The 25,089-nt window shown below is 40.0% G+C and overlaps 1 protein-coding gene and 1 long non-coding RNA gene across 2 annotated transcripts; one reads left to right on the top strand and one right to left on the bottom strand.

Moving 5' to 3' along the window:
* The first annotated feature begins 6,626 nt into the window (after window positions 1-6,626).
* On the top strand, window positions 6,627-12,288 carry LOC145449065 (uncharacterized). Its single transcript, XM_080327533.1, has 4 exons — window positions 6,627-6,825; window positions 6,894-7,043; window positions 11,768-11,936; window positions 12,161-12,288. The coding sequence occupies exons 1-4, from the start codon at window positions 6,665-6,667 to the stop codon at window positions 12,194-12,196; spliced, it is 516 nt and encodes a 171-aa protein (XP_080183659.1). The 5' UTR covers window positions 6,627-6,664; the 3' UTR covers window positions 12,197-12,288.
* A 5,573-nt stretch (window positions 12,289-17,861) lies between these two features.
* On the bottom strand, window positions 17,862-21,417 carry LOC145449066 (uncharacterized). The gene is made up of 2 exons (XR_013918125.1): window positions 21,119-21,417; window positions 17,862-18,403 (listed from the first exon to the last, which is right to left on the bottom strand). It is a non-coding gene; the product is annotated as an uncharacterized LOC145449066 (long non-coding RNA).
* Between the last annotated feature and the right edge of the window lie 3,672 nt (window positions 21,418-25,089).

Genomic DNA, 25,089 nt, shown 5'->3' with positions numbered 1-25,089 from the left:
TTTAAAAATTTTGAAAAAGTGTCCTCCTTTTCCGTTTCCAAAATATGGTAACCCTAGGTTAGGGTTGTGTTTAAAACGAAAACCAATTTAAAACAAACATGTTTAGAACAAGGCCCTTGTTTAAAACATATTTTTTATTGTGTTTTTTCCTAAGGCATGACGTCACCCATATTCAATTGTGACGTGATATTGGTTTGATATGCACAACTGAAAATATAGGGAAATATAGTTCCCTTGACGAAATACGCTTCTAAACCCTGTCATATACTGACCAAAAATATCTCTAACCAGGACTACATCGTCTTGCAGCATTTTAATGGTCGACAATCATCATACAACATGTTTTTGGAAAGTATTTACACAATTTTGGCATAATTATACAACTTTAAAAAAACACAATTTCGTGTTTTTTAAAAAGGCCTTTGTTTAAAACCTCTTGAGCAGTGGTTCCCAACCTTTTTCGGTGGCAGGGCCAAATTTAGAATTTCAGAGTACGGTCGGGGCCGCACGAATACCAGGACAATGAAAGGAACCCAAAATAGTCACCAAAATATGAAAATTCGCATTGTTCCGATCATTCGCTTGACGCCATAGGTCATTGTGTGGCCGCGCTTCCGTTGTTCAGAGCAATCAACCTTTGCTGGCTACTTCGGAGCAGTTTTATTGCCGTGGCGGGATTCCAATTCCTATTTTTGGGATCAGTGCGACACCTGCTTTCGATAAACACCGACATATCAAATTATTCGGACGCTTGGGTCGCGAGCTATAGGACTACCAATTATGCTGATTTTTGCCGGCTAAGCAGTACGCATGTCGGCGTATTCAATCGTGAGTCACTTGTTGCACATCTATCCGTAAATTAGTTATCAATGCCTTGGGCCGTAACAGCACTTCGTCAGCCCCCCCCCCCAAAAAAAAAACGTTGCTCTTTCCCCCCCCCCCACCTCATAGGGTGATAAACCGAACTTCAAAGCCTCCCAGACCCCCATCAGGCTAGATGGCTGTTCACCGCTATTTATCATCTACATGGGGTGTGCGTTTTAGACAGCTTCTCTCGACTAATCGCGCGAAAAATTCCTATAATTCATGATTGAATCGGTCAATATAATCGGGATGAATTGCATATATATTGGTATCAATTTTTATCCTCTCTCTCTGCTCACGTAATCAGATTAATCAAAAAATATAGAATCGCCCAAACGTACTAAACTAAAATATGCACACGATTTCAAATTGGTAGTTCTTTACTGGCATATAATTCTTCCCTGCGGGATGGTAGCCCATTTGTCTTGTGAGGTTCAGATTGCCAAGACAGGAATATTCGGCTCCAGTCATTTAGGCGCCTATGGTCGATTATACCTATATGTATTTTGCATATACATAACGAAGATTTCGGTCAGCGTAAGGGCAGCCCTTTTCGGCCAAGGTTTTCTCGCTGTCGATCGTTCTGGCACACTTCTTGGAGTCGCATGTTACATATGGCCTAAAACTTTATATGTCTTCGTGCGTCGTGGCGCGGTAATGGCCAACGGCGATATGCCCACTTTTATAAATCTTGTGTATTTTATCTTGGTGGAAGACTACCCAATAATTAATATACTTGGAAACTTGAAATCATGCGCAGCGCGAAATAATTTTGAAAAAGTCGCATAAAACTTCATAAAATACTCCATAATTTATGCTAATTCACTAAATAATTTTAGGTCCCCTTCGAGCTCGCTCCCCCCAATTGGGGGGCTTTGGGTGCGGCAGTTACCGTCCTGTCAATACCTATACCAATGCATTGAAAGAGCAGTAACGTAATCTTAGCAGTCTACTCACAACTTTGCTGCAATTCTAATTGAAAACTCCAGACTCCAAGCCAAGCAAGAGTATTTTAAAAATATAATTTTTTTTTTCATAAATCGATTTCTCAATATTTTTGTGGGGGCCGCAAGAAGGCTAGCTGGGGGCCGCATGCGGCCCTCGGGACCACGGTTGGGAATCACTGCTCTTGAGTAAGTAGTAAAACCTCGTGAGTAAGTAATAGCGCAAGTTATAATTGAAACCTCCTTGAGTAACATAAAAACAGCGAAGTGCTTCGATTCTGACCACCTCAGGAGAGTAGGCCTATACCCCTGTTTTATATCATCTAGTACTGCTTGAGAGGTGATGAGGATCATACGCAGACCGACCTCCGTCCAGCATCCGTATATAGCAGTGGTCGGGAACCTTTTTCGTCCGAAGAGCCACATTGGCGCTATTTTTCCATTTTAACTCCCAAAGAGCCATACATATCAATCAACTGTTACGTCACAATTGCAAATCCGTGACGTCATGGTGGCACTAATTCAAACTCACTACATTGCATTAATCGTGTGCGCAGTAAAAACTCGTACTAATCATGCAGGTTGCCTTATTGGAGCATGCCAAACTTGAGTTACAAGAACGTAGGTTCGTCGTGATACTCCTTTTAAATGCGATAACCCATGATCACATGCGTAGGTGGAGCCAAACATGGTCACTACAGCAGTATATAGGCCAGGGGCGGGCAACTTTTCTTGTCGGCGGGCCGGAAATAGGAAAATTAAGTACTTGGAGGGCAGGATTGCTGAATCTATACATTATTCGCCCATTCATCCACATATACAAGGAATATATATGGTAATTAATGAATGTATTCGACAGTAATGTCACATCAAAGCCATTTCTCGCCGATAGTGATGAAGACAATGTGGATTTGAAAATAGCATTGTCATACAGGCGCCGCCATGTCTGCTTCTATCTGATTAATCAACACACGGTGCAATCCTTAATTAAGATTTCAAGGCGTTCGATAGGCCCGGTACCCCAAATTTACCAAGATATCAATTCATTAGGGTTGAGTAGGTGACCCGATAGCGTCGTTGTTCAACTGTGTGGCCTAGTTAATCTCGATATTTGATTCATGCGGCCCGCGTCCAGTAAGAAATTTGAAAAGTGGCCTACGACCCCTGGCATAAGCGGTGTCTTGCAAAAGCCTAGAAGTGTGCCGTGCTACAAGTCGGCGGTTACGGAATCAAAAATAAGAAATACCAGCCTGGTGTAAATGACCATTGTAGTCGACAAGCACCACGATTACCACAAACGAGATAAGGGTTGAGTACATCGTAAATGCCGATAACGCAAGTCTTCTCGCTTCGACGAGCTCACGCGTAAGCTCCACTCTCGCACGCTGCGCATACACGCAGAGGTGGTCAAAGTAGCCAAGAAAGCTACTCAAGTAGAAGTAGAAGTAGCGACGAAAAAATCTACTCAAGTACAAGTAGAAGTACTTCTTCCATAAGCACCCTAAAACTACTTGAAGTAGAAGTAGAATTTACTGACTTTAAAATTACTCAAGTAAGTAAGTAGTTGTGAAAGGTGACGAGCTTGATTCATATTTATGCATAGCAGCAGGTATCCAATTTTCGATAGCATAAGCATCCGTCCACATCATGGGAAGAAATGATAGGATTGATATGGAAATGCGATACTTATCCTCTGTTTTCTCGAACAGCACGTTTTAGAAAATAGCATGGTATGGCGCCATCCCCCATATTATAAAGTCCGTAGTTTAGTCGGACAGCAATACGGAGAAGTTGTATAGGATACGGTGTAAACACTTTGCGCGATTAGTAAACGATAATAATAAATATGGTGGACCGTAAAAATGCGATATTGTGTAGCCATATTTCCGGAAATTAAAGGCATTAGTTAGGCTTACCATATTTTGGAAATCTAAAAAGAGGACACTTTTTCAGAAATATGAGACTTGCAAAACCGGAGAAGAATTTTCAAAAACCGGTGAATTTTTCCCACTTTGTGATCGGTTGAATAGAAAAAAAAAAAAGGTCATCTTTTCGGCTCAGAGCTCAAAATACCGTTTTTCTTTCCGCATTGCTAGGTAGATGACTAAAAAAAAAAAAAAAGGTCATCTTTCCGCCCAGAGCTAAAATCACCATTTTTCACTCCGAAATACCCGCCGGAGCGTCACTTCTGTGCTTATTTACGGCCAATGATATATATATATCATTGTTTACGGCATATCACTCACAATTTGCTCTAAATCTGACCTATTTTCAAAAAAGAGGACAAAAGGGCGTCCTCCGAGGACACTTTCAAAAAAGTCAAAAAAGAGGACAAATCCTCTTAAAAGAGGACGTATGGTAACCCTACATTAGTACACTTGCTTTTATACTTCAGCATGTATGTTATCCAGACAAAATAACTGATTTTAATTATAACTCAAAGTATATGGTACTGGGAATTGAAAATGAAACATAAATACTACTTCTAAAAGCGGAACACGTTTTTCATGCCTTTGGTCCAGAAAGTTTCAAAGGTGGTATGCTGAATCAGCTCTAAAACTAAAAAAAAATGTTAGAGTCCACATTGCCAGGTTAGGACGCGCCATGGACATGCTAGATTACGATATGATAAGTTAATGCTACATTGCAAAACATCAGTTTCAAACGTTTTGATGATCCATATATACCGTAATGAATTATTTCATATGGGCGAAGGGGGACAATGTAGTGTGAACGCAGGGATATCTAGATAACTAATTCTAGATATCCCTGTGTGAACGGAACCACGCCAACCCGCTATCTAAATTATATTCATCGATACTTCCGTGAAATCATACTGGTAACTCCGTAGTCACTGCGCGCGACGAAAATTCTGGGCTTTACTCAATTCTTATGAAAATTAAATGTTGATACTCCGCGAAAAAAGCCCCGAAATTCCTCAGGCTGTCTTCCTGATTGAATGATTGAACTACTTCTACTTGACAAACTGAAAATAGCGAGAAGTAAGTAAGTAGATCACAAAATATTATGAAGTAGAAGTAGAAGTAGCGAAAATCAGATCTACTTGAGTAAGTACCAGAAGTAGAGGATAACTACTTGAGTACTTCGAAAAAGTAGAAGTACTTCGTTACTGACCACCTCTGCATACACGTATATAATAACATACAGTCACTAACATTTGACGTAGTAAGCAAGTGGTGGGGAATCTCGGCAGACTGGGTCCGCGGGCCACATTATCATGTAAGACGGAAGACTGTCCGCGGGCCGCACAAAATCCCTTCGAGGGCCGGATCCGGTTACTGGCTGGAATTGAACCAAATCTTGTGTGTAGGCTTAAATCAGGTAACCTAACAATTTTATCAAGTAGCCAGTACGATTTGAGAAAAAAAGTCATTTTTGAAGAGCCCTAATGTACTTGTACATTGTACAGCTATGGCGTTGTTTGTAATTCGAATTTGCAATTGTGAATGTCATGTTTACAGCAGTTCATTTCGCGCAGCAGATCAGAAAGACAATTTGTGTTTGAAAACTGCGTTGTCATATGGGCGTCGCCATGTCTGTTATTCTCTTTGATCAATCAACGTATCGCGCAATCCAAGATTTCGAGTCGGGTACATCGAATTCGAGAGTGATATTGGTCGCCGGCGCAACAGTAACTTAAATTTGAGGATTTAGAAAAGAGTGTGTCCAAGCCCCTAAACCTGAAGACGGCATTGTCTTTACCTCTCAACGACATGCTTATACTGCCACGAGAACAATTATTCTGGCCGTGATTATTATTTACCAACAAGTCGCTGCAATATTGGTCAATTTGGTACAAAAATAAATATTTGGCAAAGAGCCATATCTTGTAACCGAAAGAGCCATATATGGCTCGCGGGCCATAGGTTCCCGACCACTGGTATATAGTATAATAATTACCAACCGACTGCTGCTTGTTTTTCACAAAACAGGTCGACATTATTTCGGTTGACATCGGCAACTCTCGATTGGACTACAGTGAACAACGCTACCTTCTTCTCCAAACTACACGTGTTCCTACAACATAGGCTACATACACATTACACACAACTCAAGTACCATACGTATGTAATTAACTGCTTAATATACCACTTATTTTGCGAAAATGCAAGCAAAACACCATCGACGACATCAGCGAGGCACGGAAGTATGCTGCTTCATGAATTACGTCACAATTAGATTACAATACATGTTGAATATCTAAGAACACAACAGTGACAGTTCAAAATGCAAATACTTCGAAATCCTGATGTGCTAGCGAAAAAATAAGGCAACATTCGGATTCGGGGAGAAAAACTCCTCAAGAATCACCTAATCGCATCTCCGCATAAAATTTGCTGTTGACCAGTGTAATCAGAAATGGTCACTGGTCACTTGGTCAGCAACAAAGTACGTCTAATTTTCGAAGTACTCCAAGTAGGTTTGTCCACTTGCACTAACTACTGATGTGGTTATGACTTTAGTCTACTTCTACTTGAAAGTTATGAGTTTTTCAAACGAAACTAGTCCGAAAATACTTACTGTTTTAGTTAATTGTAAATAACTCATTCTATTAAAGTAAAACTTTTCAATGTTACTCCTATATATGAGTACCAATGATGACAACTTTGACCACCTCTGACTGTAATTAACCAACCCACTGCTGCTGTGTTGTTTTTCACAAAACAGGTCGACGTACTTTCGGTTGAAATCGCCAACTCTCGAGTAGTCTAAAACGAGGAGCTGAACTTTCTGTCTGAAATTTACGTTGCCTTTTTCTCCGAATTTTCAATCGTACGCCTATATATAGAGCAGCGTCGTGACCGGACTGATATATCGTTACCTCGGCGGAAACCATGAAGTCAATCGTGATACTGCTCGCTGTGCTGGGTTTGGCTTTGTGTGAAGACGACCCGCCTCCAGAAGCAATATTGGAGGGTAGCAAGACCGAACCACCGGATACGGGAGAGTCGAGGTCTTTTGCCAGCGAGTTCGTCAAATCTTGCGCGCCGAACACGTAAGTAGTAATGTTACAGCCGAGCTCAACTACTTAACCACCGCGTGATTGCAATTTAAATTTCACAGGAAAATCGGGGGTTGTGGGAGGAGGTGTACCGCGTCTTTTCAGTCGAAATGCCTGGTGACACGATGTAGTTATAGAATACGGTCCGGCTACTATTGCGGCCTCTTATTCTACTTCGTCAAGCCGATCACTTACACCGGAACAATATGCAGGCAAGTAAATGTATACGGTAGCTACAGTGGTTCTCAAGGTTTTCGACCTCGTGGCAACCTGTGAAAGGAATGAATAGTCCGCGGAGCCGTGGCACTTTGAGTAATTTGAGATCAACATTTGAGAAGCTGATGTCTAAACAAAGGTCGTCATTTTCGCTTAATCCTGTTCACGGCCCGTTTCCCTATAAAATAAATTTCCGGTAATCAATTTTCTGTAGTCATTGGCTGCTCAAATGCTTAGAGTTTCGATGTCCTTGATTTGGTTATATATCGACCTCTACCCTCTTTCCCTCCTTTTTTCGCTCACCCCTCATCAGTCAAATCGACAACTCGGTTGAAAACCATCGGGATAATACAGACGGGTATAAAATTTAGTTTTTTTTCGGTTGTTGTTCAAATATTTATTTTGATATACTTAGAATCGAGTAATTTCATTAGAGGGCTTCGTCGTCGCTATATTACACCCGTAGTAACCCGTTAGCTAGATGGCGAGATAGCGTAGTTGTATAATCCACAGCTGCTGCATGGGCTCGACTCCGAAATCCCTCCTTAAGTGTGTCAGGTTTAACTAAGCTCCTTCTCGCCATGTGATCTCGTAAGCGGTATCTTAAAAAAAGCGTAGAAGTTGCCCGAGCTACAAGTCATAAGCTACGGAATCATATAAATAATATCGGCCTGACGTAAATGACCATCGCAGTCAAAAAACACTACGAATACCACAAACCCGCTAACTGAAAAATTTCATTCTAGTGAAACACGAGCGAGATTAAAAAACTAATATACCGTCGCAACCAGCATCATTGCCGGATACGATTCCGATCGACCTGTACGCATCGAAGCGTGACCGTATTTAGCACCGATATTGTGACATCACAAACAAAATAACAAGACAAGACGACGCTGTATAACGAATCGCGACTTATAACAAATGCCGCCGTGAGCGGTTATTCGTTATCGAATTGAATTATTGCTTACTAACGTTATAGATAGTTCTGCTTTGCAGACATTTAGCATGGCAACTTCATGCCAACATGCTTTGGTGAATATGATTAGGTGTCATCAAAATCGAGTATACCTGGGTGGTTCTAGTCGAGAGTTCGAGTAACGTACTATCTGAAGTCAATAAAATAACAAGGACTGGGCAAGTTTGAATATGTATTCTACGGTCACAAGAATACTAATCCCAGTTGCACATAATTATTTCATATTTCTTGACCATGATATTTCAAATAGCTTTAGGGCTAAGCTATTGGTAACTGTGTACAACCTATTTTGGTTTCGAGGATCCTGCAGGTTGGGATAACGCAGTGCTCTTCAACCTTTTTCGACGTGGTACACCCTTTTAACATTTGCTCAAAACTCGTACACCCCTGTTCATTAGGGGTCTTCAAAAATGACTTTTTTTTTATCAAATCGTACTGGCTACTTGATAAAATTGTTAGTTTACCTAACTTAAGCCTACACACCAAATTTGGTTCAATTCCAACCAGTAGCCGCCTTGCTACGGGAGAAGAAAGTTTCTATTTATTATAAAAATATAAATAACGATAAATTTGAATTTTTTCTGTTTACCCCATGAAAGTATTAGGTTTTCTATAAAAACGATGTTCTTCAAATTTGGTTCAATTCCGACCAGTAGAAGCGGAGTTATTGCCGTCAAAAAATTTGGATTCGAATAAAATAGTATTTGGTCACAACAGAGTCTATTCGCAGCCAGTTAGGCCCCCAACCACGCAAATTGGAATATATTTCGTGTCAGAGCAAAAACAGCATGACATTACGAACGATAGTCAACCTAAATGTAACAGTATTGGGGAGAAAGTAGGTAAAGCTACTGCTGCAGAAGCGGTAATTCAGATCAGCGATGATAGCAGGCGCACCAGCCTACTGCGTATCAGGCCTGACCCACACACAGTCGATAGTAGCACATGGGCTGCAAGAGATGTCAGTAACCTCGCAGATCGTATGCCGCTTTACACAGTCTATTGTCGCTAATTTACATCACTAATAACAAAATACTAAATTGCAAATGTATGGCGAAATATTGGACATACAATGGCCATTTTAAAACAAAAGGGTTTCGATTTCAACATGGAAGCTGTTTCGACCCTGGCTGGCTACGTCACTTCATTTATGTGCACCGCGGTATTTATTAACGTCGGGTAAGAAGTACAGATTCAAAAAGTCTGAGCTATGGCGGTGGTTTCCTCAAAAATCACTAAAAGACAAATGACTAGCTGAACACCTGTTTGTTAACTGCATACTATCCAACACCAAACGGAACCATTGGTCTATTGCCGACAGCTAAATGAATAGAAGAAATATTTGCTTATGACATCACAATCAAGCGGTGTACAGTATTACACTTGAGATAACATCGTACCATATTGCAGACTTGGACAACTAGATAATTCTAGTTGTTTAATTTCACTAAATTAGAGCGAAATGCCAGTAATCTAATTCTAATCTAATTTGTGAAATGCTATTATGTTCTAATTCTAATTCTAATCGAATTTGTGAAATCCTCTTATGCTCTAGTTCTAATTCTAATCGAATTTGTAACTTGTTCCTATGCTCTAATTTTAATTCTAATCTAATTTATTGTTTTCCTGAAAACGCCTCTTTGTCCGAGGCATTTTCCAGCGAATTAACAAGAATATCTCACTCGCGCAAAAAAATCCAGTGCCAAACCGCCATCGCATTACTTACAATGTACACTGAGGCATGGTAGTAATTGCGACAAAAGATAGCCATGTTGGCATAGTAGCTTGTAGTCTGCGAACAACATTCTAGTTTCGATCACAAGTGGAAGTGGAAAGATATTTCGAAGCAGAGAGTAAGAGCATGGACATTGGACATGGCATGTTTTGAGTTGATGGAAAAGAGAAAATCGTTTTCCTCATCTCAAGGCTGCTGCTCGAGACAGGACTGGAACATCAGCTCCGCCGGAAATAGTTTTCAGCCATACAGGAGAACTCAAAAGTGCAGGGGTCGCCAACTCAAAAAATTGCGGGTCACTTTTTAAAACTTTCTAGAGGCCGTGGTCGCAAGAATGCGATATCGAGACAAAATAGGCCACACATTTGGGCAAGTACTTTTTTTAAAACGTTAGTGCAACGCCATGCTCACTTACATAGGCGATGGTCATGGATACCACAAAAGAAGTAATATTTTATTGAGTAGTACAAATACAACAAGAAATATCATGATCATAAACCTCATTATATTTTGAGCTATGAGCTGCGTACGATGCCTGACCAGTGACCACGCTTTCAAATCAATTTCAGCATTTCAAATGCTTTACTTCGCGTTCTTCCAAAATCACAAATCATATCACCGGCCGCATGTTGTTGACCTCTGGTATAGTGCAGAAGGAGACAAGCTTGGTGTTAAGACGTTAACCATTCTCATGCTCGTGAGAATGCACTGCGATTCGATATGAACTGAACTCGATTTGGCTGTAATTATATTTCTCATTCTAAATTTCATTCAATGTCAAAGTTTTTGCGAATTCAGTAATTCTAATTCTAATTCTAATCTAATTTGGAAAAGAACCGAGTAGCTTTAATTCTAATTTTAATCTAATTTGGAAAAAGCTGTGTAGCTCTAATTCTAATTCTAATCTAATTTGGAGAAATTGTGTAGCTCTAATTCTAATTCTAATCTAATCTGGAAAAAATATTCAGCTCTAATTCTAAAGCTAATCTAATTTGGAAAAGCTGAAAATTTTCTAGTTGTCCAAGTCTGCCATATTGCTCATTTACCTGTGCGTCAACCTGTACTGACCCATAAACCTGCCTTTGTGATAGCTAGCCATCGGCTCATTGTAATTCGGATCTGGTACACCCCTGTACACCCCATCCGAGTGGTACACCCTTTGCAAATTCTGGTACACCCTAGGGTGTACGACAACCCCGGTTGAAGAGCACTGGGATAACGTATCAAAACTATAAGTTCCGTAAATCGAGTGACTTTTCGTGTGCAGGGAATGTACTTTCATTACTCGCTAGTCGCTACCATCTGTTTGATTACTCGAATTGTTGTGCCTGCCCGAAACATTATATAGGTAGCTCTCATCACCAATGTTCCCTCTAAGCTGCGCACGTGCGCAAATGTGCAGTGCTGACACTGTCTCTGCGTACAGAACATCTAAGTTTCGCACAAAAAATCCGAAGTGATGACCTTTTTTTTTAGTCGTTACGCACTGTTGTCCAAGGGTCTGCGCAGTGAGTTGGTGAGTGTGCGCAGTCTCGTCAAAAATTAGAGGGATCATTTCGCATCACGGTTCTGATTATCTGTAAACTTGGGTCATGGGGAGACAAAGGTTCCGTTTCTAAACTAATGCTCCACTTTGCTTCTATTATTCGAATGTATATGCATCCAAACAATTTGTAACGTATATGATGCACACAAGTAGCCTATATCCATGACTCAACATTGTTCAAGTATTTGTGACCCGGTAGAAAAGTATTTGAAGAGTCAGGATATCTGCATGACTTGCCTGTAATGACAGCCAGCTACCATCGTAGGCACCACGAACACTGTCCCTCAAGCAATATGGAGAACGTATGACGTCAATGTTGGTTGTACGCAGCTTGACTCTACTTTAGACAACACCTCGTTTTTTCTGCCCAATATTGCTGCACTATACCGCCTTTCACACATTAAATCTGCCATGGCCGACGACAGTCGTGATGTAGGCTATCTCCTATTTTCAACCACAGATATCCTGGTACTCAGTGCTCGAAGTCCATCATCCCTTGGGGCGGTCCGTCATCTGTAAGCTCCTCGTGGAAGCCATGTCGCTGCTGCACGAAACATAAATGGATAAAGAGAAGAGCGATCATAAAACACAATGGATGGTACTACTGGTTCATCAAGTTCTGGGTTAAGGTAAGATATCAGTGTTTTCCAAAGTGAACTATTTATTTAGTCGAAATGATGCTTGATCGGGTTGATAAATTCCAACTGACGTTGCTCATCTCTTCTGCGATGTTCCAATTTGGAATTCATCGGCTAATATGTATTTTGGTGAACATCAATGTTAAAGTCGGCGTGGCTATGAGATGGAATGAACTTTTGCATCGTTATTTAATCGTGCGTCTTTGTTTACTCAGGTTCCAGACGGGTGCCAATGCTCCAAGGGAAGATAGGTAGTCATCCTCCATTTTCCACTGAGATCTCCATAAGTTGGACTATTATTTGGGTTTGGTAAAATACCGAATGAAATAAAATGCATACTCAATGTGGTGTCAATCGATTTGAGTGTTTATTTATAGCAGGGTTGTAACCAAGTCACAAGGCTCCGAGTCACAAGTCAATCTCCCTTTTTAAGTTTTGACTCGAGTCAAGTCGAGTCATTTTCAATTCACTACCGAGTCAAGTCCTAGTCCAAGTCATCGAGCAGAGTATCGAGTCCGAGTCATGGTATAATGACTCGAGTCCGTGTCCAAGTCATTGTGTTGACTGCTCATTTTCCAGTTTAAGCCTTGTTAAACCCACTTTTGATAACTCTGTTTGGTGATATCGAATGGTTCGCATTTATAATATGCTAATTTTGCTCACTTTTAGCAGTTTTTTGTCGCATTTTCAAGTACCAGTATCGATAGATGAAATCCCAATAGTGTGGTTTCTTTAATATTCTTCGAAATTACAATGAAATGTCGGCATTGGCCGTCTGAGTCTCGAGTCATATGACTTGGTTCGAGTCACTCGCAATGACTCGAGTCCAAGTCGAGTCAATACACAAATTGACTCGAGTCGAGTCGAGTCATTTCCATATTTTGAGAAAATGACTCGAGTCATCAGAAAATCGTAACTCGAGTCGGACTCGAGTCGAGTCATGACTCGAGTCATTACAACCCTGATTTATAGGGGGAGATAATTTCGTGAGTGCTTGCATGCAGTGTTACGTCGTAGCCAAAGTCTGAGGATATATCTGGGGGGGGGGGGTCGCAATTGACAAATCGTAGTCACACAAACACTTTTAATCGTCAATCGATTGCTCGTGCCATTGAACTTACACAAACATTTATCCTTATTTCATCCGATTATTTGGATTTGCATATATAGGTATGACAAGTAGACATCTATAAAATGGTACTTGAGAAAATGATGCTGTTGCACTATCAGATGTTTCGCCAGGGAAAAGCTCGACTAGATATGTACAATAGGAAGTGCGTATTGTAGTTATAACCGGTAGTGAGCAGACCGCAAACTTGGAATTTTTTAAATGTTGTGTAGGTCTATAGCTCTGTCGTCATAAATGCTATAAGAAGCATCATCGCCTAGGTCAAGGCGGGGATATCTAAATATCCCTGGGTCACGAGTTCTCAAACTAGGGTACGCTTAACCCCAGGGGTACTCGACAGAATTTTCGGTTGTGCGCGAGCCCCGGTTTACTTACTCGGATAGTAGCGTCAAGTTTATCTATCCCAGGGAACTGATGTTTGAAAAGTGTAAATACATAGGTTGTGGTAATTTGTCTTTCAATTGCGCATGCGTACACGTATATACTGTTTTACAACATTATATGTGGATAATTCGTAAGGGGTACGTAGTGGGGAAAAGTTTGAGAACCCCTGGTTAGGTGATAGAAATATCCAAAGTAACATTTCACTTGAGGCTGGTTCTGAAAATGTACGAATATTGGTGTCAGAACATCATCACCTATGTACCACTTCAGTGTTCACTTTTATTTTTCATTCGCTTCTCGTCTTAGAAAATGCTGGATTGTGCAAGTGCTGTGATATGCGAGAAATTTAGCTCGTTGCTGGAAGATATTTAGTGAGAGTCCAAATCTTACAGTTTGTGCGATACTATAATGCAGTTAAATGTAATATTGTGGCGACACCATGCGGCACCATCACTGCGGTTATCGAAGCGTACAGTGCTTTCTCTTATTTTCATGTCGCTTTATATATAAAGCCATTGATTGTGCTTTTGGAGAGCTCGCTGAAGTGCTGCTTACAATAAACTTGTTACCCGCTTAAATATGTACTTATGTTATGGAATACATAGCATCATTACTGTCATTTATATCTCAATATACAACCAAGACCCTAGAGCAGTGGTTCTCAACCGCCGGTCCGTGGCAACTTTCCGGTCGGTCCGCCAAATATATCAGACTTTTATATCAGAATTCTAAAATGCAAGAAGTTAGACGCTTTTCTACAGAGAAATAGAACATCAAATTTTACATTGAATTAGATATTTGGAACACATTACGATTACGATTAAACAAATTTCGTTAAATTTGGACGGTACGATTTAGCGACATTTAGTAATAGAACAGACTCTATAAAACAGCAAAGTCGCATTTCTCTTTAGTTGCATAGTCGTACTGGCAATTTGGGTGAGTTTTGATTAATTGAAGGTTTGCCTGTCCGTGAGGTCAAAAAGGTTGAGAACCACTGCCCTAAAGCAGTCATTCTTAAATTTTACTAACCTGACGCAATCTTACGCTAGTCTCCAAACCTTCCGCGAACCACAAATTTTCTGAGAGTCACAAAAACACAAAATGTACCACAGTACACATACCTAATATATTATTATAGAACTCTAGTTCTCAAACCGGGGTCCGCGTAGTTGATTTAGGCTGGCTATTTTTAATGCTCGTGACCGGTTGACTTGAATGAGATTCACGATATTAGGGTTCCGTTGACAAAACGTAATTAAACGTAGCCAAACTCTTCACAAATAAGAAGCATATTCATTGTTCACTTGTTACATCGGTACCATAAAAACCAAACTGGTATTTTGTGTTTATATGTGTTCATTATTTTTAGGGGCCGAGGCCCATTTGAAAAATTGCTAGATGACCGTTGCGCAACGTTCTGAAAGAAGTTTGAGAATCACTGCTATAGAAAAATTAGGGATGGTGTGAACGTGAGGTTCACGTTCGCGTCCTACGTGTGAACTTCAGAAATTTAGAGGTTCACGTTCACAAACGAACCTTGGTAGGTTCTGCACTGTGAAACTTCTTCATAAATTAAAATTTTTCACGTCATTATAACAACTTTGGTTGAATTTTTTTGCATTTCAACGATGGGCCACTCTACGCATGACCCTGACAGCACATAAAAATCAACACTAAACGAGCATGCACCGTGCCACTATAAAATTTTTATTTTGTTCGTTATAAAAGTTCCTTCGAAATATCCGGTTTCCGTTTGTGAATATTTAGTGACTCTTTGCTGTGAGCGTGACTCGCAATCACACAACATCAAAAGACATCACGTGTAGGTATAGGTAGTCAGCGAATGCTTTTTATATTCAACCAGTCAATGAATTCGACATAAAGAATGCATTGTTGTCAGTGTAAAAAATCTTGCAGGCACACGGGATCCATCTTGATTTTATATGTTTATTGTATCATAAGAACAAAATCCGTGCGATTGGAGTTTTGGCAACTGTATAACTTGTTAATGAGTTAATATCGGAAGCAAGTATAGAAACCCGTATTACACTGCTCAATATCAATGCTGTAGCAATAACAAGACATAGACCGTTTAGGCGTAAGCTTATATTCCCTTGCAAGTCCTCGACGAAATTGTAGGCAAAGCGACGGAAGATATAGATTTTATTGGATTATTATATCATTCGATTGCTCCAGTTGATACATTTGGCAACGTTTAAAAGGTCAGCATGTAATTCAGTATTGTGGCTAGGGTTGCATTTAAAACAAAAATCAATTTAAAACAAACATGTTTAAAACAAGGCCCTAGTCTAAAACATGTTTTTTTAAGCCATGACGTCACGAATATGCAATTGTTCGGTCATAGTGGATTGACGTTGACAATTGAAAATATAGGATCAATATAGCTCCTTTGACGAAATATATGTACTATTGCTGTTGAACCGACTATTTTAGGGGTTCCAAATATCTCATATCGATATACGTCGGCTATATCGGGTGGTAATTGTCCGTAGGCCCATACAACATGTTTTTGGAAAGTATTTACACAACTATAATTTTACAACTTGAAAAAACACAAATTTTTGAAGGCCTTTGTTTGTAAAACTGTTGTTTGTAACAGTGTTTTAAAACACCGTTTGTTTTAAATGCAACCCTAATTGTGGCATATTGTGGCCTGAGTCGTCGGTATAGGTATCATGTACATTAATAATGTATCACTTCACACTGAAATATAGGGTAAGAATTAGCAATACGACATCACGTGACGTTATAGGCTCACGTTCGCGTTCACACAGAACCTTTCAAAAAGGTTCGCGGTCAGACGAACCTGAACCTTTCAAAGGCTCACACCATCCCTGGATTTTAGGTATGCGGTATAATCGAACGGACGTTTGAATAATAGAAGTGAATGCAGCGATCGGAGAGCAGAGAAGCGTAATATGTTCGCATATAGAAATAAAATATATTTACGCAAAGCTGCTTTATTACTATGCTGATCCAACGAGTTCCAAACATTGATGGCTGTAAGATGGCGAGTCGGCAATCAGAGCGGCCTGCTATGAAATGGCCAAGAGTGGCCATGATGAAAAATTCCACGCCCAAAGGCAACCCGAAAATAATCTTCCAGCTACTTTTAAGCGTGACGAGATTCGGTCTGTATGTGATAGCTGATTGCAGTGCTTTGACCGCGATGTCGACAGCTCCGCAAGTGTGTCAGAGATCAAACTTTAATTGGGTTTCGATAACAACGCAAGCGGTCGTAGGATTCTTCTGCTAATCTGAAGCTCTGCAATCTCGCAATGATCGCAATGCTGCGGCCACATATCGGTTCGAATGCAAGACATTTACAACGTTAAAACTTACACTGGCATTTACGAAATGCCTGGTTCGTGCCGTGGTGCTTCAAGGAACACTGCACTGTAAGCTAAAACGCGTGCATTTATGCACAAAATAAACACACAATAATCGATTTTTTTTTAGATGCCACATTGCGTGGTAGCGATGTATGTCATAATATTGTGTGGTCTGAAGTGGCATGTCAGTACCTATCGCTGCAGAGCTCGAAATTATGTACCTGAAATACCTCCACACTGTGGATCCACAGGCTCTTCTCGAAACAATATTTTATTTTAAAAGAATCGGTTGTGGAATGTACAATAAAAGAAACAGTGTAAGTTGCCGTTAAATATGACAATACAAATTGAAAACATAACAATTTTTTGACACAGTAAGACAGGATTTTATACAGTAATAACAGAGATTCTTGCAGGTACAGAACTGCAATGCACAACTGAATAGTATGTGCTGTGCATGTTGAAATGAACCCAATCATTTTCGGATGACACTCGTCAGAGGTAATCGTCAGCAACAAGTGGAGAATTGGAAATAACATTGTATATCAACAATCGTATCACAAAATAGGCCTTCACCAGCATGAAATTTCGCAAGAGTGAGCGTTTAATGCACTATTCCCATGCAGGCGGTGCACAAACTTTTGTTGACAGAGTTTCAAATGGTGTATTTTGATAAGATATAAAATACACCAACCGAAACTCTGTCAACAGGAGTTCGTGTACCACCTGGGAATATTGGATTGAATGCTCTCTCGAAATTTCATGCTGCTGACATCATATTTTGTGATACGATTGTTGATATACAACGTTCTTTCCAATTCTCTACTAGATTTGCTGACGAGTGTCGACCGAAAATATTCGGGTTCATTCCGATAAGAATATACTATTTAACAGTAATAATAGTATAAAAGAACTGGATTCGGAACTAAAGCAAGGTGTATGTACAGTAATGTTGTCAATAAATATTGTTTCTCAAAAATTGTCTGGTTTCATGATCAAATGATTGATTGAATTGCCAAAATGCCATAGTAAACCAAGTTTGGCTAAACAGTATGTTATTCTGGAACAGCCCTAATATACAGTGCCACTAAAAACGAAAAATTTACTAATGAAGGCATAGCAAAAGTCTAGCCACTAAAAAAAACGAATTATTGTGCAAATGCAAAAAATAACGAAATCCACTATGTACAGGTACATTCCATACCAAAAGAAAGCACTACTCACAGTCCAAGTACTTGGAGCAAGGGAGATTAAATAGCCTACATTTTTTCAATCGATTGCTGGGCATTCTGATATTTTTTCCAAAAATTGACGAACTTGTTCGACTGGAATCCTGAATTTTTATCACCAACAAGGACACGTTGAATGAATGGCAATATTTGAAAGACCTTGGGATAACTAAGATCCCATGCGGAATAGCATGCTACGAGATCAATAATCATCTCAAACGGTCTTCATTCGTTTTCGGATCTGCGCTTGATGGTGATGCGATTGGCCGCAATTCACGACTGTTCATCTCCATTCTCATGACGTGCAATCAAAAGATGTGGAGGTGTCAACTTTGAAGTCGTTAAATCGACTGTATGTGCCTGGAATTAAAACAATATGTTAGCTTTAAATGATATTGCTAAATGTTCATGTGCGAATCCAGAGCACATGACCAACTTCAGCTAGAAATGCTTATTTGAGACTTCTCATAATGTAATGACTTTCTCTTGACTCGACTTGACTCGAGTCATTAATTTCTCAAAACACAAAAACGACTCGAAACAATCTGTGTATTGACTCGACTTGAGTCATTGCGCATGACTCGAGACTCAGATGGCCAAGAAAGACATTTCCACCGTAATTTTGAATAATACTAAAATAACCACGCTATTGGCATTTCTTCTATTCGTACTGGCACTAAAAAATGCTACCAGAAACTACTAAAAGGAAAATCAGTGTATTATAAATGCGAATAATTCGGTATCACCAAACAGTCATAAAAAATGGGTTCAACAGAACTGGAACTGGAAACTGAGCAGTCATCACAATGACTTGGACTCGGACTTGAGTCATAACACCATGAATCGGACTCGAACCTCTACTTGTTGACTTAGAATCGGACTCGACTCGGCGGTGAATTGAAAATGACTCGACTTGATTCGAGTCAATCCTATAAAAGTGACATTGAGTTGTGACTCGGAGCCTTGTGACTTGGTTACGACCCTGCTTCTCATACTAAAGATATAAATGTAGTTGAATCGGCGAATAGTTTAAAGGGGCACTGTTCTCTAAAAATCATGTCGTCTCAAATTGAAGGGCGAAACGAGAAAAAGTTTTAGGCCACAGCCATATTCTTCACAATGCCACCGTAAAGGAGCTGCAATTTATTGAATTTTTTACAGGGGAATCATGCTCCAGCAGTCACACAGAAATCGAACTTTATATCGTTGTCAGCCGATGTTATGAAGGAAATATGTCATACAAGCAAAGGTCGTTTAAACACCGCGTGCAACGGAAGATGTTCAGTCAACTACAGAAGACAACTATATGAAGTTCGATTTCTGCGTGACTGCTGGAGCATGATTCCCCTGTGGAAAATTCAATAAATTGCAGCTCCATTACGGTGGCGTTCTGAAGAAAATGGCTGTGGCCTAAAAAATTTTCTCGTTTCGCCCTTCACTTTGAGACCACATAGTTTTTAGAGTGCAGTGCACCGTTAACAAGCTTAGCTCCAAAGGGCAAATTTATAATAAGTTATTATATTATTCGATTATTAATTGAAGCATTAATTTATGCACCAATTGTGTTCAGATGCATAAATTTCTCTACATCATCAGAATCTTCAGGGGTACCAATGAACCTCGGACCTCGTTCGATCATAACTTGTTAGCTGATTATTCTTAAAGGGGCACTGCGCTATAAAAATTATGAGGTCCCAAATTAACTCGCAGGTTGAAAAAAAATTTGCCATGGACATCGTCTTCAGAAAGCCACCGTAATGGTGCTGCAATTCAATTATGGTTAACATACGAACTGCTTCAGGAGGATTTGTCCTCCTTTTTCAGGTTTTTCAAATTGTCGTCCTAGGACGCCTAAATGTCTTCCTTTTTGGCAACTCCAGTACTGTTAGTGTGAAAATCCTCTCCCGATTCCAAAATATGACAAACATATAAATTGAAAGAATTTTGCATAAGACCCGTTACGCTCGAGCTTCCGCGTTTCTTAACCCATTGCGAAATTTATGGTGCGTTAACTTCACCATCGCTTTACTCGTTGTGACTTCTATATTTTCGCAAAGGGTTAAGAATTGATGACTCGCAGCCACGTCAGTTGGTCTTAGTACGAAATTCTGCAGCTCCATTACGTCGAGCGCAGTGTTTAGCATAGCATAATATACCTTCGTTTTAGGACGGCTCAAGAATTTCGATCATATTGAAAGATTTTATTAATAGAACTTTTATGTATATCTAAAACAGAGGTCTCAAACTCAAATATGCTAGCGGGCCAATTTCCTACTTTTTGATGGCGCCGCGGGCCGCAGGCACCAATAATAGGGGAATTCAATGTATTTCCGAGTAGGCTTTATTTGACGGGACCTTGCAGACTGACATTCCACACACATCTTGGAAATGTGATTTACTATTGTGAATTCAGGCCTGCTACGAAAAAAATCACATTTTAAAATATTCGAACACAATTGTTGCTGCACTTGGCATAGTTGCTGTATATTTAGTTGTAGTCACCATGCGACTGTACAAATGCATCGGGACATCGTAAAACTATCGTGTTATAGTTTTGCAGCTAGCGGACATTTGAACTGGCACAATTATAGGTAGAATACTTTAGAATTTTAAAAAGATTGATCTGATATCAGAGCATTGGAGCAGTGCCGCCTAATCCGGGTTTCGATCATACTCCTGATAACAACGCTATTGATGATGTCATTACCCAACTCAAATTGAATCAGCATTAGATTTACGCTCAAATGTTGGAACAGATCTATTATAACTTGAATATAATGATTACTGTGCCATAGCGTTAGAAATTTCCAATCGCCGAAGTATTCATTGACCTTCCATTGCGTGGTAACTTTTGAAATTGATGTAATAGTGAAGTTTGATGAGTAGTTTCAGGTTTCTGGAGTAGTTTTGGGGCAAATTTCCAGTTTTCAAAGTAAAAAGGGATATTTGGCAGTTAAAGATTGTCGAATACTGCGAAATCCTAAATACCGTCACGGGCTGCATAAAATGGCCGCGTGTTTGAGACCTCTGATCTAAACTGAAGCAGATCCATACTAGACAGGTAGCAAATCTTACCTGACAAAGACATATTGCACTCAAACCATGGTTCGACTTTATTTTCTTGTCTGTGAGAGCCTTCTGGAGTTCGAGCAGGATATGAATTTCATCGTCTTCATTTCCCTGCAAACAATTATAGTCATAATAGGCACAGGTGAGGGACATTCCTGCAATTCAAAAGTTTCCATTCCATCCATCACATTCCATTTTAGATAAAGGCAAGTTTGGGCATTAGCACTGTACGCAAGTTGTGGAATTATTGGTTAAATGCGCGCTATCTCGTTTGCTATCATCTGAAGACTACTAATTCTTGTCTGCTTTATACACTGTATGAAGTCGTCTAACTGAGGCCTGCGGGGCCACCATGATAGGAAATATGCAAGCATGAGGGCAAGAAAATCAAGCAAACGTGGAGTAAAGCCAATAATTGATACCAAAATTTTTGATGTCATGATGACATTGGCCAATTCTGACACAAGAGCGTAAAATGTTGATTGTTGAAATGCTGGTCATGGTCAAGGCCCAAGGGGCCGGATGGAGCAGTTGCAGACTTGGACAATTTGAGTTGTTTTGCACATTCTCTTCAGCTATTTGTTAATGATTTGCTGAAGGCTCCAGGTGCATTGCCAGAAGAATATCAATATTAATATCAATATATGGTGAAACCATTGAAGGAAAGATCCCCTGCATGGGGGCGGTGGAACCGTAAGGAAGAAAGATATCCAATTCTTGCTGTGCCACTAACTATGGTACCAAGTGAAAGACTGCTCAATGTGTTTAGTACTATATACATCATCTATGGAAGACCACAGAAGTTCACTCCGAGAAATTGTGCTTCGTGAACTGTAATCTGCAACTGCTGGATTGGTGCTTTTGATACATTTTTATAGTTCCTTGATCATTTATTTCATGTTCAAGCATATCAATGGCTGTAAAGTTGTTGAAAGAAATACTCTGATGTGTTAAATATGGACCTTGAGGTAGATTCCATATCTTTTGAATATCGGCTGAATATATCGGTGTTATCGGTGGAGGTACTGGATATCGGTCTTATCGGTATCGGCTCAGAAATCCAATATCGGTCGGGCTCTAGTTGTCATTATTCCATCACTAAATCATGTCATTCCAGGTGTTCCTAGAACCGTTGCATAAGCATAAGCGTGTATTTGTTCCTACACAGCTTTCAATAGTTCACACATAACAAAAGCGATCGTATTCCGTGAACAGCGAACAACGTACGCTTGATGAAACTTGCACAGATCACAATAAAATAGGCTTACCATACGTCCTCTTTTAAGAGGATTTGTCCTCTTTTTTGACTTTTTTGAAAGTGTCCTCGGAGGACGCCCTTTTGTCCTCTTTTTTGAGATTTTGTCCTCTTTTTTGAAAATTTAGGTCAGATATAGAGGAAATTGCGAGTGATATGCCGTAAATTAGCGCAGAAGTGAAGCTCCGGCGGGTATTTCGGAGGGAAAAGCGGTGATTTCAGCTCTGAGCGAAATGAAGACCTTTTATTTTTTTTTTTTTTTTTTTTTTTTAGTCATCCACCTAACAATGAGGAGTGAAAAACGTGTTTTTGAGCTCTGAGCGGAAGTGATGACCTTTTTTTTTTTTTTTTTTTTCTAGTCAACCGATCATGAAGCGGGTGAAATTTACCGGTTTTTGAGAATTCTTCTCCAGTTTTGCATGTCTGAAATTTCTGAAAAAGTGTCCTCCTTTTTCATTTCCGAAATATGGTAAGCCTACAATAAAATGTATAAAATACCAAAGTATGGAAGTATGGAAATGTCGTTCCATACCATATATTAAAATCTTCCATTCCATACCATACTTGCATCGTTCCATATTCCATACCAAAATATCGATCCATACCATACCATGCCATGCCCTGCCGTCAAATGCCTGAGCCAGACTGCTCCACAACAAGAAAGATGGCAAGACAACATATTCATATTGAACAGTTGATCGGAAGATTCAAGGAGTGTAAAATTTTGTCCGGTGTCATACTATGCAGCATTGTGTATCACAACTAGAGCCCGACCGATATTGGATTTCTGAGCCGATACCGATAAGACCGATATCCAGTACCTCCACCGATAACCCCGATATATTCAGCCGATATTCAAAAGATATGAAATCTAGCTCAAGGCCCATATTTAACACCTCAGAGCATTTATTTCAACAACTTTACAGCCATTGATATGCTTGAACATGAAAAAAATGATATAGGGGCTATAAAAATATATCAAAAGCACCAATCGAGCAGTTGCAGATTACAGTTCATGAAGCACAATTTCTCGGCCCTTTCTCCAAGGAGTGAACTTCTGTGGTCTTCCATAAATGATGTATATAGTACTAAACACAGTGAGCAGTCTTTCACTTGGTACCATAGTTAGTGGCACAGCAAGAATTGGAAATCTTTCTTCGTTTCGGTTCCACCGCTCCCTTGCAGGGGATCTTTCCTTCAATGGTTTCACCAAATATTGATATTAATATTGATATTCTTCTGGCAGTGTACCTGGAGCCTTCAGCACATTATTAACAAATAGCTGAAGAGAATGTGCAAAACAACTCAAATTGTCCACGTCTGCAACTGCTCCACCCATCCCCCTTGGGCCTTGAGTCCTTGACCATCATAACCAGCATTTCAACAATCAATAGATCAATGTTTTACGCTCTTTTGTCAGAATTGGCCAATGTCATCATGGAATCAAAAATTTTCGTATCCATTATTGGCTTTACTCCACGTTTGCTTGATTTTCTTGGCCTCTATGCTCGCATATTTCCTATCATGGTGGCCCCGCAGCCCGCAGGCCTCAGTCAGACGACTTCATACCACACTGGTATAATTAGCTCTGTTGGTACCGAACCAATAGCACTATCTTCAGAAAAATGCTTCGACGCGACGCTTTTCTCTATCATCACGAGGGTCAGTCCAGCATGATTGAAGTTCTCATTTCTCTTACTGATTGAAATTTTCTGCAAACAACTATCCATCCAGCTGCTCTCTGTCTTTGGTGATCGATTACTACAGGGGGATTCCCACGAAGTCAGTGGGGCATAACGGCGGTTAGTTATCTATAATATTTTTAAGATAGACACGCCTACTGCCCTGTATGCAGTATGCACTATATGCAGCTTGGCCATTTATTTTTATAATTTACCGTCCTCACGTCTTCTATCGACTTCTCTGACTCCCTGCCACCATGTTGTGACGTCACGAAAATGGCCGATATTTTTTTACCCACAATGGCCGATACCGATATTTCTCGCCAAGCGTGATATCGACTCGATATTATCGGCGAGCCGATAATCGGTCGGGCTCTAATCACAACTAACCAAATATGGACTAATTGCATACTCTAATTCTAGATGGAAAATTAAAAATGAATGACACAACATATTTGGCAATTGTGCAAATTCAGTTCCGTTGTGAATATCGTAATGCCTTATAGCATGCTACGGATCGTAATTGCGCGGTGCCATGGTCAGTGTGTACCAACAGTGCATGTCTATATATGCCAGTGCCAGTGGTGTGCATTGAAGCTCATTTAGATGCCCAATTTGTTGAATGAACAATTCTCCAGGTGAAAATGTTCTAGGATTATTTTTGTTTGGTGGAATGTTATAAAACTGAAGACACCAGATACACCAAAATCTACCTTGAGGCAGGAGTTGATCGGTTGCGAGTACGGTCGAGAGATTGCTTGGCAATCACGATTGAGCTCACTGATGCTGATGCAAATCACAATGTAGTCCTTGTAGCTTCAGGTGCTGGATTGTCTTAATCAATGCATATGCATGAAAGCATATATCAGAACCTAATGTGAAAATAAATCATGGTTACAATATCTATTGCAGGAGTCTCTGAAAAAATGTCTTTTTCCTTACTTACCCTGTCTTGCAAGTGCAAGACGAATCAATAATGGATTCTCTGAGAACGTGTATTTCCATTGAGTGTGTTATCTCACTTTTCCGCAAGTTGCGAT

Source organism: Botryllus schlosseri, chromosome 10 (genome assembly GCF_051294905.1).
Source record: "Botryllus schlosseri isolate E-star chromosome 10, Bs_hap1, whole genome shotgun sequence".
NCBI classification, from domain to species: domain Eukaryota; kingdom Metazoa; phylum Chordata; class Ascidiacea; order Stolidobranchia; family Styelidae; genus Botryllus; species Botryllus schlosseri.
Note: the sequence above shows the minus strand (reverse complement) of the source record. Positions and strands in the feature narration are given on the sequence as shown.